At 38.9% G+C, this 16,035-nt stretch overlaps 1 protein-coding gene across 4 annotated transcripts in view; it reads right to left on the reverse strand.

The window, feature by feature from the left end:
* ITSN2 (intersectin 2) overlaps positions 1-16,035 on the reverse strand; it is a 132,695-nt gene that overhangs the window by 101,405 nt on the left and 15,255 nt on the right. For 3 of the 4 annotated variants that reach the window (XM_055400169.2, XM_055400166.2, XM_055400168.2), the window contains exon 2: positions 615-678. In XM_055400169.2, coding sequence (XP_055256144.2) covers positions 615-645 — 31 coding nt within the window. In that variant the 5' untranslated portion in view covers positions 646-678. Of the gene's footprint in view, positions 1-614; positions 679-16,035 lie in introns of those variants that run through there. The other variant, XM_088841212.1, reaches the window with a different exon arrangement.

A 16,035-nucleotide genomic window follows, 5' to 3' on the forward strand; every position in this document is an offset into this window, starting at 1 on the left:
TAAATGATACACACAGTAAAAAATACCTATTAAAGGTGGGTAATGTATATCTGAGAAACAAATTAAAACTTGAATCGGAAAAAAAACCTTTAAAAACTTTTTATTATTGAAATAACCTAAACATGTCCTCTAAAATGTTTCCTACTAAATAACTGTGTGTATAGGTATACACATAATCCTTTATAAAAGGGAAAACAAACTAATTTTATGTGTATATTAATAAATGAATCTTTACTGGTTTAATCAGTTTACAATCATCTCATGCTATCAAAAACATCTTTAATATTCTCCACTTATGGCACTATGCTTTCTGTCTTACAGTTTTATGCATTAAACACAAAGGATATTTAGGTTACTCTTAACTGCTCAAAGGCAAGCACACACTCCAGATGATACTGCAGACCATGCTTATATTGAGCTTCGGGATTTACTGCATAATATTCTAATAGAAGACACACGCAGTGTTTTCAAATAAACTATCTAAATTCTTTCAACAAGAATACTTTAAATTTTGCATTGATAAATTTAAGGGAAAATACCTAAATGAATATTTTATAACTTCTACCCACAATCTCATAACCACTTTATCTCACCACAAGCATGAAGCTACTTACCATTCATTGCTGTGGGAAACTGAGCCATCATGGTCCTGAATTTTCCTTGCTAACGCTCAGCCATCTGCAACATGAAAACACGGTGCCATTAATAATACAACAAGGGCAGATTGCAGCTTAGCGCACCTGCTAAGCACCAGGAATGCCTGTCCCCTTCAGCTCACACTTTCAACAGAAAACAACGCAGAGCTTCGGCTACTGCTAACAGGCAGAATTTACAGTTGGGGAAGAGTATATTTTGTTGGGTAACGGTGCTGCCTTTAAAATAAAACCATTTAACAGAAAAACAGTCATATTTAAAATACTGAAAATTTAAATACTGAATAAAGAACCTTTGGCATAAACCAATTTTGTAGAAACTAATTTGCGAAAAAGGAGGGTTGCTACAACCAGCGAAGAATTTATTTCGGAGAAATCAACTCTATAAATTAAGTGTACAATAACGTGGGAAGTCTTAATACTCTTCTCCTTCAAAACAACAACAACAAAAACTCGAGCAAGAAAAATATCCAAAATAAATGTACCATAGCTGTTTAATTCAGTTCTACAGGTTTATAAAAATGGACTAAAAGTAACTATTAAAACATGTATGTTTATTTATACATAACAAATGTACTAAGGAAATATTCTGCACTAGGACGAGAAGGGAATTTGGAAATTAACAGCTCTGGGTTCAAATCCCAACTTTATTTTCCTAGCTGTGATCACAGAAGAGTTATTTAATCTTACAGTCTCAGATTTCTCATCTGTAAAAATAACTGGCATGAGTTTTTTGGGTTTTTTTAAGTATTAAACGTAACCCAGTACACTGCCTGACACATTGTGGGTGTTTTTAAAATGAGTTAAAAATGGTTTCCTGGGTGTCTAGGAAGAATATGATATAACTTTGAACCCTTAATTCATCATCTTACTACAAATAAATTCAAAATTTGTTCCAGGAAATCTTGAGGGCAGGACCAATTAAGGAGAGTGAAGACGTAGCAAATTGACAGCAATGCACTTAATTAAAACCATGGTTTATAACATGGTAGGAAAACACTACTATATTAAAAGACTGCTCAGTTACTCATCTATTTACCCAAATCATTCAAATATTGAACGATATTTAGTATTTAGTATTTTTAGAAGCCTGAGGGAAAATGTTTGCACAAGCCATCTGAATAAAGGCATAAAGAGGTATGCATCGTGTTGGAAGGTGTCCCCAGAGGAGTTGGTTGACTAGCTGCCAAGAAGTGTTACAAGGCTCCACATCCCAGTGAACGCACAGTGCACAAGGGAAAGATGACGGTACCTGTATAACCACCAAAGTAAGTCACACTAACAAAACAATGGTATATAAAATCCAGTTTATTAATATGCAATGAGTTTTAGTCTTCTGACTCCTAACTTTTCTGTATGTTGCCACGATATACCATCCTCCCTCTCAAAGTGCACACTCTTTCTCTAGATGTTAATAAGCTTTACTGCAATGGAACTTGGAACCTTTTACCACACTTAAGACTTCACCTGTCACTACAATCTTTTCAGGTAGGAGGAAATTTTACTCATGTACGAGTTGGTTTTCTTCCCTCTTTTCTCAGAGGTAATGTGAACTCTAGGTTTGGAGTTGCTTACCATACAGAAAAAGAATATCTAAACTGTGGTGGGGGTGGTCAAGAACTCCTAGAGGAGGTACTGTGTTGAGCTTCACAGATGAGTAAGAATTAGTTATAGCTGTAAAGTTAAGAATTTTGGACTTGAACCTATGGCTGACAAAGTCTTAAAAGGTTTTAAGGAGGGATACAGTCCTATTTCACTTAAGACAGTCAATTGTGAAGAAAAGGCCAAGCCTGCCACAGGGAGCTCAGTCAGATTATCTGGCACAGGTAAGAATGACATCTAGCACCTGATCTAGAACCCTGGCAGCAGGAAGAGAGGGGAAGGGAGGAGAGGGAATGAACTGGAGGAACAACAAAATGTTTACAATAGGTAGAACTTCTATGAGATATAGGAGACCATGGACTCCCAGAATTATAGTTTATGACTGGATGAAGCGTGGTATCAGGAGCTAAATAAAGTCAACACAGAAGGAAGTTTCATAAATCAAGTTTTGACTACAACGTCTCCAAATATAGAAATTCTACAAACAAGTATAACACTTTCACTTCCCCAATTTTAAATTATCACAAGTAATGTTAAACCAAAATAAGCCAAATCTTGCAAAGAAACTATTGACAGACACACAGTAGCTAGGGCCCCTATTTTTATTAAGTTTCTGTGAGAAAATTTTTATATGTGGCAGAAATCCTCCAAAACCATTACCTACGATGCATTTTATAACTGCATAAAAATGTGTGCATTACCAAAGACAGCTTGAAGAAAAAGCACAGGCTTACAAAAGACAAATAAGGTATAGGATCCCGTAGCCACAAAGCCTTAATCAGTTAGATCTAGGTGTAAAAGTTTATAGATCATCTATCTAGGACGTCTGGCAAGTCATCATGTACTCTAAATACAACAGAATGCCACATAACAGACGCTCAATAATCACAAGTATAATCCTGAAATAAAACCAAAAAGTGAATCAAATAATGTGAAGGGCAAGGAGGACAGGCAAATCCCCTTAGGGAAGCAAAAAGTACTGGTATTACAGAATATTCTTCACCTGGTACACAGGGGTTAAACACCTGTGCGTGCAGGTATCACATTATTATATGCATGTATGTAACATCAGACTGACAGTGGTAACATCTGAATACAGTGGTAACAATCTGAATCATTTGTTGGAACCAATAAGCTTTTTTTTAACTTTATATATGCTATATTCAGGAATTTTAATATAAAATATCATGTTTGCCTACAACCGTATATGGATTGTTCAGATGACATCTTTTTAAGTTATATATGTGTGTATCTATATTTCAGATTCAGTTCAGTTCAGTTCAGTTGCTCAGTCGTGTCCGACTCTCTGTGACCCCATGAATAACAGCACGCCAGGCCTCCCTGTCCATCACCAACTCCCGGAGTTCACTCAAACTCATGTCCATCAAGTTGGTGATGCCATCCAGCCATCTCATTCTCTGTCGTCCCCTTCTCCTCCCGCCCTCAACCTTTCCCAGCATCAGAGTCTTTTCCAGTGAGTCAACTCGTCGCATGAGGTGGCCAAAGTATTGCAGTTTCAGCTTTAGCATCAGTCCTTCCAATGAACACCCAGGATTGATCTCCTTTAGAATGGACTGGTTGGATCTCCTTGTAGTCCAAGGGACTCTCAAGAGTCTTCTCCAACACCACAGTTCAAAAGCATCAATTCTTCGGCGATCAGCTTTCTTCACAGGCCAACTCTCACATCCATACATGACCACGGGAAAAACCATTGCCTTGACTAGACGGACCTTTGTTGGCAAAGTAATGTCTCTGCTTTTTAATATACTATCAAGGTTGGTCATAACTTTCCTTCCAAGGAGCAAGAGTCTTTTAATTTCATGGCTGCAATCAGCATCTGCAGTGATTTTGGAGCCCAAAAAATAAAGTATGACACTGTTTCCACTGTTTTTCAATCTATTTCCCATGAAGTGATGGGACCAGATCCCATGATCTTTGTTTTCTGAATGTTGAGCTTCAAGCCAACCTTTTCACTCTCCTCTTTCACTTTCATCAAGAGGCTTTTGAGTTCCTCTTCACTTTCTGCCATAAGGGTAGTGTCATCTGCATATCTGAGGTTATTGATATTTCTCCCGGCAATCTTGATTCCAGCCTGTGCTTCTTCCAGCCCAGCGTTCCTCATGATGTACTCTGCATATAAGTTAAATAAGCAAGGTGACAATATACAGCCTTGACGTACTCCTTTTCCTATTTGGAACCAGTCTGTTGTTCCATGTCCAGTTCTGACTGTTGCTTCCTGACCTGCATACAGGTTTCTCAAGAGGCAGGTCAGGTGGTCTGGTATTCCCATCTCTTTCAGAATTTTCCACATTTTATTGTGATCCACACAGTCAAAGGCTTTGGCATAGTCAATGAAGCAGAAATAGATGTTTTTCTGGAACTCTCTTGTTTTCTTCATGATCCAGCGGATGCTGGCAATTTGATCTCTGGTGCCTCTGCCTTTTCTAAAACCTGCTTGAACATCTGGGATTTCACGGTTCACATATTGCTGAAGTCTGCCTTGGAGAATTTTGAGCATGACTTTGCTAGCATGTGAGATGAGTACTTTCCGTTAATAGTTTATTATAAGATATTGAACATATATCTACACTAAACCCTTGCTGCTATCCATTTTATGCACAGCAGTCTGTATGTTAATCCTGTACTCCTGATCTATCCCAACCTCCTCCCTTTCCACTTTGGTAACTGAAAGTTTGCTTTCTGTGTCTGTGAATCTATCTGTTTTGTATATAGATTCATTTGTGTTAATTTTTTTAGATTCCACACATAAGTGATATCATACAGTGTGTGTCTTTCTGCCTGACAGACTTCACTTAGTGTAATATTCTCTAGGTCCATCCATAGAATCATTAAGCTTTTAAAGCCTACTATTTCATATTTGTTAGGTTTATACTAATTCTCTCTGACCTGCTGTAGAATAATTACTTCACAATCTATATTTGCAGAGAAATAGTAATTAAAACTTTGAAAAATGCAACAAATACATTTGATGTTTTAAAAAAAATAAACAAGTTTTACTTTACGTAATCATAATAGTTACCATTTACTAAATGTTTACTACAAATTCAGTATACTTTATTAACTATTTGTCATGCTCAATATTCCCTGAGAATATAAAATATTTCAGGTTCTGTACAAGAAGCGTCACACATAGGAGTTTCTTTACTAGGTGCCAGCCAGACAAAGCTAGGCACCTTTGATAATACTGGCAAACCTCACAACATCCCTGCAGGACAGATGATACTGTGCCCATTTCACACATGAAGAAATGGGACGATTAAATTACTTGCCAAAATTCAGTTAAGTGATGAAGCCAGTAAGTGATGAAACCTGTTTAGTTCTAAAGTCCATGAACTTTCCATGGACTTTATCTGCCTTTTCCTCTCTTAAATGGGTATAATAATTAATGCTGGGTGGGTCACAGGTTCCTGCATGAACCAGATAAAGTCATTCTTGCTACATTTATAATAAAAGAAAGAAGAAAAACAAGCCAGTCAGAGATGCCTTCTAACACTCAGGCCTACATCAATCACATGCATAAATTAGGGAATGCTATTTATTTCTTCCCTCTTGGTATAACCCTTTGAAAGGAAGAAAGGGTGATCATCATCTCCCCAGTTACAGGCCTGATGTCTGCTTCAGGCATGTGTGACTGAAGTCAGCATCCAACAAACATTGCTCTCTACTCTTCAAAACAGGTAACATGTAATGATGGGCAATCTTGGCAGTTTGCATCTATAATTTGAACACTGTGTTAATTATCAATGGTTTCAGAATATTTACGTGGAGATTTTCCTGCTCATAATAAGTGGAGAACTGGCATTGTTTCCTTTTTAGAAACCAAGAAAATGTGTGGCAGATAACAGACATAATGCAAAAACCACTGCTTCAGTTTAACATAATCCAAACACCATTTGGAGTATGTGGGAAACATATATTCATACTAAGGCAGAGAAAAGCAGAAATACTTGAATAGGAGTAGGCAATCCGTCTTCTTCAAAGGGTCAATAAGACACAGAAGGAAAAAAAATTATAGCCATTATAAGTAAAAAGTAGTTCAATTAAGGTTGGATTTGTTTAGAAGCACAGAATTATAGAAGGAGACAATTACAGTAATTAGTCTAAACCCCTCAATTTTCAATATGGAAAAACGAAAAGACTTCCATGAGCTCATATAGCTAGTGAGTAGCAAAACTGGTCCCAGACAGCACATTTCTTATGTCCAATGCTTTGTTTTTAAGCATCCCAATTTGCCTGATTCTATCACCTCGGATACTTTCTAGTTCTACAGATTCCCAGGCCTATCACTGGGAAATTGTGACTTAGTAAGTGGGTCATTACATGAATCAGGGCATGAACCTCCTCAAATGGTCTTCCTGCCTTCCACAGAGCTACTAGTTTCCCCCCTCCTCCAACAACCACTAATGCACTTCTCCTGCTTAAACTCCCCTACTGATTACAAGTTAAAGTGCAAACTTCATAGTATGAAATATCGCACCCTTCAAAATCCCACCCCAATCTACTTTATCACATTCACTGCTAGACACATCCCCTAGATTCAGATGTCCTAACTATACCAACCTTTCCTTCATCAGAGGGGCTTTTTTCACTCTCCTATTCCTCTGTAAAAAGCTGTTCCCCTCTGTCACATTCACCACACTTTCTTCTCATTCTTCAACCCCCAACTCATATGTCACCTCTTCTTTGGAAGATTTCTGTCCTCTCAGGCAGTCAGTCATCATCTCCTAGGTATGCTCATAACACCTGTTCATCCCATGGTAACCTTACTTATCATTCAGTTCAGTTCAGTCGCTCAGTCGTGTCCGACTCTCCGCGACCCCATGAATCACAGCACACCAGGCCTCCCTGTCCATCACCAACTCCCGGAGTTCACTCAAACTCATGTCCACAGAGTCGGTGATGCCATCCAGCCATCTCATTCTCTGTCGTCCCCTTCTTCTCCCGCCCCCAACCTTTCCCAGCATCAGAGTCTTTTCCAGTGAGTCAACTCGTTGCATGAGGTGGCCAAAGTATTGCAGTTTCAGCTTTAGCATCAGTCCTTCCAATGAACACCCAGGATTGATCTCCTTTAGAATGGACTGGTTGGATCTCCTTGCAGTACAAGGGACTCTCAAGAGTCTTCTCCTACTGTATCCCAATTTCACATTTGCCTGTTTCACTTGTTCTGGACAGAGATCTTTTTTTATTTACCTCTATGACTACAACCTAAACCAGATCTCCCAGAGAAAATGCTCAATAACTATTTGCTAAACAAATAAACTGGGCAAATGAATAAGATGGCTGAGATATGGAAAAAAATAAAAAAGCAAGGGAGGCATGGAGAAGAGTAATACTGAATTGAAAACATATACAGAAGAGAAACGGGTAAGAAAGCAGAGGAGGTTCCAAACTACTTCCCTAAAATCCTACATGCATCAGAGCTATGGATCTTAGACAAAACTATCCTTTGTAATATGGATCTTCTGTAATTTTTTTCTTCTTGTAAGTACACTTTTAGAGATAAAGGTTTACTTCCCATTGAATTCTAAAGGCTTTTCATTGGAATGAAGAGAAAGCCTTGGGTTTCATTCAACTATACTTTGAATCATGTTGATTAGTATAGATCTGACTGAAGGTCTGACATTCAAAAGCAAGATCATCAAGTTCCTGAAGGCACATCATATAATCTTTCTCCAGTGCCTCCTCCACTTCACATGCTACATACATAAAAGGGAACTCTCTAAATTTGCTGATTAGTTGGGGAAAATGTTCTTTCCACATCGGATTTGCAAGGAGATCAAGGTCAGTTCCATGCAAGAATGATTAGAGCAAAATACCTACTTCTTTAGACTTCCTGCAGTAAGATGAAATTTACAGGGTATATACATTCTCCACACCTGTTCTCCATCTATTCATTCTTTCTTTCATCCATATATTCAAACATGAACAATGAACTATAATAAAAGGACATGAAGAATGCTATGAGAATCAAGAAGACAGAACTAACACTACTTAGGAGGAAAATCAAAGTACCATACATATCACAAAAAAAGCAATTTTTGTATAAGAATTATCTAGGGAACTCCCTGGAAGTCCAGTGGTTAGGATTCCAGGCTTTCACTGCTGAGACCCTGGATTCAATCCCTGGTCAGGTAACTAAGATACTGCAAGCCGCACAGTGCAACACACAGACACAGACACACAGACACACACACAGACACACACAGACACACACACACACTTATCTAACATGAGGTCAGTGTTAAAGTAAGTGGGTGCAACATACACAGACACAGACACACACACAGACACACACACAGACACACACACACTTATCTAACATGAGGTCAGTGTTAAAGTAAGTGGGTTTAATGGTGCCCTCACAGTAAAATACATTGTACAGGTCTGTTGCCAGGCGCTACTACAAAGAAAGGAGAAGTGTCTGAATCTAAGAGAAGGACTTGCTAAAAAAAGGAAAGAACACAGCCAGTAAAAGAGCAGAGCCTTTCCTACTCAGAGAGTATAATCTGAGAGTGATGTGATTTCAAAGAACTCATTCTTCAAACTCAATAGTTTCAAATTGTGCACCTTACAGTTCTAGAAATTTCAAGGAGATACAGCAGAGCTTTTGAGGATACCAATTTTCCTGAAAGTAGCTCTGTTTTTTGTGTTTTACATATTGAGGATTCTCTATTTTATCTCACGATTTTTTTTTTTAAAGTTAAACACATTCCCTGTATTTAGAAACAATTAAAAAGAGGTCAAAGCCATGAAGTAACTTGCCAAGATCTCAACTTAAGGAACAAAGTATATCATGTTATTGATTTTGAACTTCACTACACAAGTCACAGAGAGTCAATATTTAAAACATAGCATATGGGACTTTCCTGGTGGTCCAGGGGTTAAGACTCTGTGATCCCAATGCAAGGGGAACAGGTTTGACCCCTGGTCAGGGAACTGAGATCCTGCATGCTGCAGCCTCTCAAAATTAAATAAACAAACAAAACACAGTATGTATCTGACCTAGAGACCCAGATTTGGCAGTTCCCAGGGATTGGGAAATTGTTGCCATGTCAATGAAGGACATTATCCAGGGTAAGCATATATAAGAAACAAGAGAAGAACCTGGTCTTTTAAGGGCAGAAAGAATTCTGACAAATAATACAGAAACTGAACTGCACTTGAATATCTTGAGGCAGATTGTCCCTAGTCCAGACGGTGAAAATCTGAATTTGTGTAGAGGTAGAAGAGACAGGATTTTCTCATCAGCTAATGCGGATGATGAAAGAAAAGCATCACAGATGAGTTTCTACCTTGAGCAACTGCAGAGTGATAATATTAACCAACAGAAGCTCTGAGAAAACAGGGATCTGGATATTAGATTTGTGAGATAAGCAACAAAATGTTCCATTTGAGCACATCTAATCCGGGAGCTGGTGATGGACAGGGAGGCCTGGAGTGCTGTGATTCATGGGGTCGCGGAGAGTCGGACATGACTGAGCAACTGAACTGAACTGAACTGAATCTGACACACCTACGAAGACTTTTAGGTGGAAACACATCAGAAACAGTTACGAATTCTGTTTAAGGCAGAAACCCGGTCACAAAGAGTTGGACACGACTGAGCGACTGAACTGAAGGCTTGGGAGTAGTTGTCAACATGTCAGCAAATGACATTACCCATAGAAAGTATGTACAGGAAATAGGAGAAGAACAATTAAAACAATCTCCTTTTTCTCTCCTGAGAAAAAGGAGAGAAATTGGGATACAGAGATAAGAGTTTCAAGGGGATGATGGTCATACTGCCAAATGTCACAGAAGTCAAAACTAAGCCATTAGTTTTGGCAATTTCTTGTGAAGACAGTTCCAGGATGGTGAGATGACTGTTAAAGGCAAGCTGAAGCAATAATCTGGAGGTGAAGTGTAGGTGACTCAACAAGTATGTGTTGTTACAAGGGAGAAAAAGGGTGGGAGGAGAGATAAGAAGCTTTAGGAAAGAGGAGAGGTTATAAGTCTTTATTTTTTAGATGGCAGAACAAAACCACTTTAAGAGGAAGAAGGAGAGATTTAATTTTGAAAAAGGAAAAGGAAAGGAGGTTACCTAACAAGTCTGGGTCCAGAGAAAGTGGAAGTTGACAGCTCTAGAGTATAAAGTTAGAATCTGGGACAGAATAAAAAACAGGAAAAGCGGTAAGGATGAATGTACCTAAGTTGGAAGCAGAGGAAAAAGAAGTTGAGAAAAGGAGAAAGCACAGCTTTGCTTTGTAACTTTTTATCTTTCCTTCGGGCCCAGACAACAGTCCAAAGAGGCAGGCTGAAAACAGGCTCTTATATCCCAGCCCCCCAGGAGCCCAAACACAAACTTCTCTCCCCTACAGGCCAAAAGAAGAGAGAGTCACATGCAAATCAGTTCCCAAGAATCAACCAGGCAGGTGCATTTCAGATTGTGTTTAAATTAGTTTATGCCTTATACATAAAAACATGTATCAGATGAATGAATGTGGGGAAACAAACTTCTGGGCAGAGTACATGCAAAAGCAGAGAGAAGAGCATGGTCTGGGAAAATAGGCAGCAGCTTATTCACATGGTATAATGAAGAGCTAACAGCAATGCAAGGAACTGTAACAATAGCTATAACAGTAAGTACTGCACCAATTCGTAGCAAATATGCACTACAAAAATGATCCCTGAAAGCACAATCTTGCTGATTGCAGCCATGAAATTAAAAGACGCTTACTCCTTGGAAGGAAAGTTATGACCAACCTAGATAGTATATTAAAAAGCAGAGACATTACTTTGCCAACCAAGGTCCATCTAGTCAAGGCTATGGTTTTTCCAGTGGTCATGTATGGATGTGAGAGTTGGACTGTGAAGAAAGCTGAGTGCCGAAGAATTGATGCTTTTGAACTGTGGTGCTGGAGAAGATTCTTGAGTCCCTTGGACTGCAAGGAGATCCAACCAGTCCATTCTAGAGGAGATCAATCCTGGGTGTTCATTGGAAGGACTGATGCTAAAGCTGAAACTCCAATACTTTGGCCACCTCATGTGACGAGTTGATTCTCTGGAAAAGAGTCTGATGCTGGGAAGGACTGGGGGCGGGAGGAGAAGGGGACGACAGAGAATGAGATGGCTGGATGGCATCACTGACTCAACGGACATGAGTTTGAGTGAACTATGGGAACTGGTGATGGACAGGGAGGCCTGGCATGCTGCGATTCATGGGGTCGCAAACAGTCAGACACGACTGAGCGACTGAACTGAACTGAATACAAGTGTAAATCGGCACCCCCTTTCTGGAAAGGAATTTGGAAATGCATTTATATCCTGCCTTATCACAAAAGCCCCCAGAAAAATACAAGACACATTTAAGTAAAAAATAGATTACTAGGGACTTCCCTGCAATCTAGTGGTTAAGACTTTGCCTTCCAATGCAGGGGGTGTGGGTTCGATACCTGGCTGGGGAGCTAAGATCCCACAGGCATTGTGGCCAAAAAACAAAACATCAAACAGAAATTATACTGTAACAAATTCAATAAAGACCTTAAAAAATTATTTTAAAAAATCAACTACTAAATGAAGGCATACAGAAAATAAGTGATCACAGTACTTCAAACTTCTGTATATGTTTGACATTTTTCATAATAAAAGTGGAAAAAGAAAACCAGCTTTTGACTTTCAAGCATCTGACTTGACCACTGGCTCTCCTCATTCACTGTTGTCCCCTCCAATCACCAGAGAAATTCCTTGACTGCTCACTATCTACTCTCCAGCATTATTCCCATAAGAATTCCTGGTGATGTCAATGTTCTCACAGATCATCCTGCCCATAGACTAGCTTCTAAGTAAGTCTTTGACATGATGGCATGCTGTAGCCATGGGGTCGCAAATAGTTGGACACGACTTAGAGACTGAACGACTTAAGAGACTGAACATAGCAACTGAACAACAAGAAGTCTTTGACCTCCTACGTTCCAAAAATTGTATCCTCCATCTCATCTAAGGCAGCAACTTCCAGGTAGCACCCCAGGCATTGTTATTACCAGTAACTGCCCTCTTCTGTAATCCATTTCAAGTCTCCCATGCCCCTTTCACCAGCACCATCTCAACAGCTGAATCTCTCTAGTTCCCTAATGCCAATAATTCTTTAACCCTACTTGGACCTACAAACTACTGATCTTATCACCTTTTAACTGTCCCTCAATCTTCCTTATATCCTTACACTCTTCCTCATGTCCTAATATCCCTCCTTACCCAAATTAAATATCACAGCTCACCATTATAAGCAGTTTGCTGTAAACATCCTCAGCTTCCCTCTCTCCCTACACACTACACATCTGGAAAATACCAGTCTTTTGTAAATCCAACTCTCTAGTTATTCCATGACTATATAAATGCTGCCTGGTCTCACTTTAAATTCCTGACCACTAACTCAAGTGTACCCTAAGTCCTGCCTGACAAGTCCACATTTCCCTAGTTCACTTGCTCCCCTACTCTCTTAGAAGACTACTTCACACTCTGCCCTTTCAGTCTCCCAGATTTACATGTTACAAACACTTTTTATCCAATTTGTTGTTATACCAACTTTGTTCTTTTTATCAAGCTTTTCCTTTATGACCACTGAGTATGCTCTCATGTTAAGAAAGGTCTGTCTCATATCAGTTCAGTTCAGTTCAGTTCAGTCGCTCAGTCATGTCCGACTCTTCGCGACCCCATGAATCACAGCACGCCAGGCCTCCCTGTCCATCACCAACTCCCGGAGTTCACTCAAACTCATCTCCACAGAGTCGGTGATGCCATCCAGCCATCTCATTCTCGGTCATCCCCTTCTCTTCCCGCCCCCAACCCTTCCCAGCATCAGAGTCTTTTCCAGTGAGTCAACTCGTCAGAAACTGCCCAAATTTTCTTCCAGTACCTGTACATTTAAAAAATTTTATACATCTGATTTATTCAGAATTTTTTATTTTGGAATGGAATGATAGATATGACTCTAAATTATTTTCTCCACTTTTCCACCACTAATGATGTCTACCACTTTTTCTGAGACCATTTATGAAATAATTTATCTTTTACTAATTGGTATAAAATGCATCTCTCCTCTTATACACTAACTTTACTCATAGCCTGCATTTATTTCCGTTCAGTGGGTCTTCCTATGTACTCCTGTCTTAGGGTTCTAACTACCATAGTGTTAGAATATGCAAACCCCTCTCTACTCACTGTGCTATTTTGTCATAATTTTTGAGACTATTCTCAGATGTGTATTTTCTGCATCCTTCAGTAGAGTCCTACTCTTGTCTCGTTTAATTCCATGTACTTAATGGTTACAGTAAAAGTGATATACTAACTTTATATATTTTTAGTAAACAAGAAACATATTCATTTTGGCAAATTTACGTTGCAATGTACACATCTGCTTCATTTGCCTGCTTGGTCCATGGTTGTCTGTCTTATGACAAAAACACCAAATTCCAACAGAGGAACATTATAACATGCCTAACCAGTACCCCTCAAGACAGAGTCATCAGAAACAAGTAAAGTCTAAGTAACAGTCACAACGAAGAGTGACGACAATCAAGAGGAGCCGAGGGAGCCGAGACAACCGAATGTGCTACAGTATGGGGTCCTGGTACAGAGAAGGCCATCAGGCAGAAACTAAGGAAGCAAGTAAAGCATGGACTTCAGTTAATACTAATGTGCCAACACTGGTTAATTAACTACAATAAATGTACCATACTAATATGCTATTAATAATAGGTAGAAGGGTGTACAGGAAACTCTGTGCTATCTGCTCAATTTTCCTGTAAATTTTAAATTATAAAAAAAAAGTGTATCAATTTTTTTAAAGAAGGCAAATATCACAGAAGTAGAAGGTTTAAGGTAAAGTTTGTGCCTTTAAATTTGACAACATTCATCCAAAACAAAATGCCCACTTGGCCCATTTGTAAGAATTTATCTTAAGAAAATAATCCAAAGGAGGAAAATAGAATGCAAAGATGTGTATCACAGTGTCATCAACAGCAGAAAAAATACAAATAAGGTAATTTATCTAACAAAGAAAGGAACAAGAAAATAAGGCTATATTCACTTAGAATAAAATGCATCTATTCACAAATGATAATTTCAAGGTTATAGTAGATAGGTAATGTTTATGATACAATGGAAATTTCTTTTTAAATATAAAATTCTGGAATAGGATACAAATATTCAAAATTGTGAATTTATTTATATAAACAGAAGTTCAAACTCCAACACTCACCTGTTTTTCTTGGAGGTTGGTGGATGGGGCTGAAAATTCTAGCCCTCTAATTCTCTAAGTCTTTCTGGTCATCTAGCCTTGCTGCTGCTAAGTCACTTCAGTCGTGTCCGACTCTGTGTGACCCCATAGACGGAAGCCCACCAGGCTCCCCCTTCCCTGGGATTCTCCAGTTGCGCTGAGGCTATTCAGGGGTGCCACTCTTAGTCACCTCATTAACATAAGCTCAGGTATGATGGAAAACAACTTTCCTATCACTCAGGGAATTCCTAACGTTTTAGGAGCTCTGTGCCAGGAACCAGGGACACAGACCAAATATATTTGTATTATACTATAACCATCCTTTAACCCTATAGCCAATATTATCCAGAACCTCACCTTATCAATTTCTTTTTTATTTCCCTTGACAATTTCTTAGTCTATTATAAACAATATTAAGTAACAAGTCTGTTTTATTAAAAACATTTAACTGAAATTGCCAGTCTCATATCTCAAATCCAACCATGCTGCATATGATGGTAAAACAGCTACAGAGAAGAAGTATATTCCTCCACCCACACTGTCCTGCAGAGGCCTTGAGAACTGACGCCACAACACCCGAGCAAGGCCTGCATGGGAAGAGCTTTCCACCGGCTACTGGTACTTTCCAATCACAATCAAAACACAGGCTACTGGTACTTTCCAATCTCAACCAAAACACAAACAGAACAAGAGAGTAAAGGAAAAAGAAACTAGAAGTCAATGGGTAGAAAGGCATTCATTTTCTTATTCTATCAAACCATTTTTTAAAAATACCAATTCATTTCAAGTAAAGCATGCTATCAGGGCAGCAAAAATAACATCTTTAATAAAGAGCAATCCAATCATACAAGAAAGTAAATATAAAATAATAAATAAATATTACTTTAATAATAAAATATAAAATAGTAATAATAAATGTGCAGTGAGGACTTTCAAGGCAAACTCCAAGTTCTGACAGGGACAAAAAATTATCAGGAAAGAATAAAAGAGAGCTATTCTAACATGGAATGAGTCACCCTTTTAAAAGACGTGTATCCAGAAATATCTATCACTGAGCAGCGACACCTAACCAAAGCAAGGTCTCACTTCCCCCAAATACTCCAAATCTCAAATTTACAAATTCTCTTCATCCATCTGAATTCTTTAATTTTGAGGGCCATGGACTTTTTTAAAAAGAAATTTGGGGGCTTCCCTGGTGGCTCAGAGGTTAAAGCATCTGCCTGCAATGCGGGAGACCTGGGTTCAATCCCTGAGTCGGGAAGATCCCTTGGAGAAGGAAATGGCAACCCACTCCAGTATTCTTGCCTGGAGAATCCCATGGACGGAGGAGCCTGGTGGGCTACAGTCCACGGGGTCGCAAAGAATCGGACACAACTGAGTGACTTAAAAAGAAATTTGGCAAACCCAGTTTCTCTCCCTGGAAAAAACACAACTGCACAAAATGTGGTGAACAATTTCAAAGCTTTCAGACCAATCAGCCAATTTGGGGAGTGCATGTACTCCATA

Source organism: Moschus berezovskii, chromosome 11 (genome assembly GCF_049115385.1).
Source record: "Moschus berezovskii isolate FMDL1 chromosome 11, NW_MosBer_1.0, whole genome shotgun sequence".
NCBI classification, from domain to species: domain Eukaryota; kingdom Metazoa; phylum Chordata; class Mammalia; order Artiodactyla; family Moschidae; genus Moschus; species Moschus berezovskii.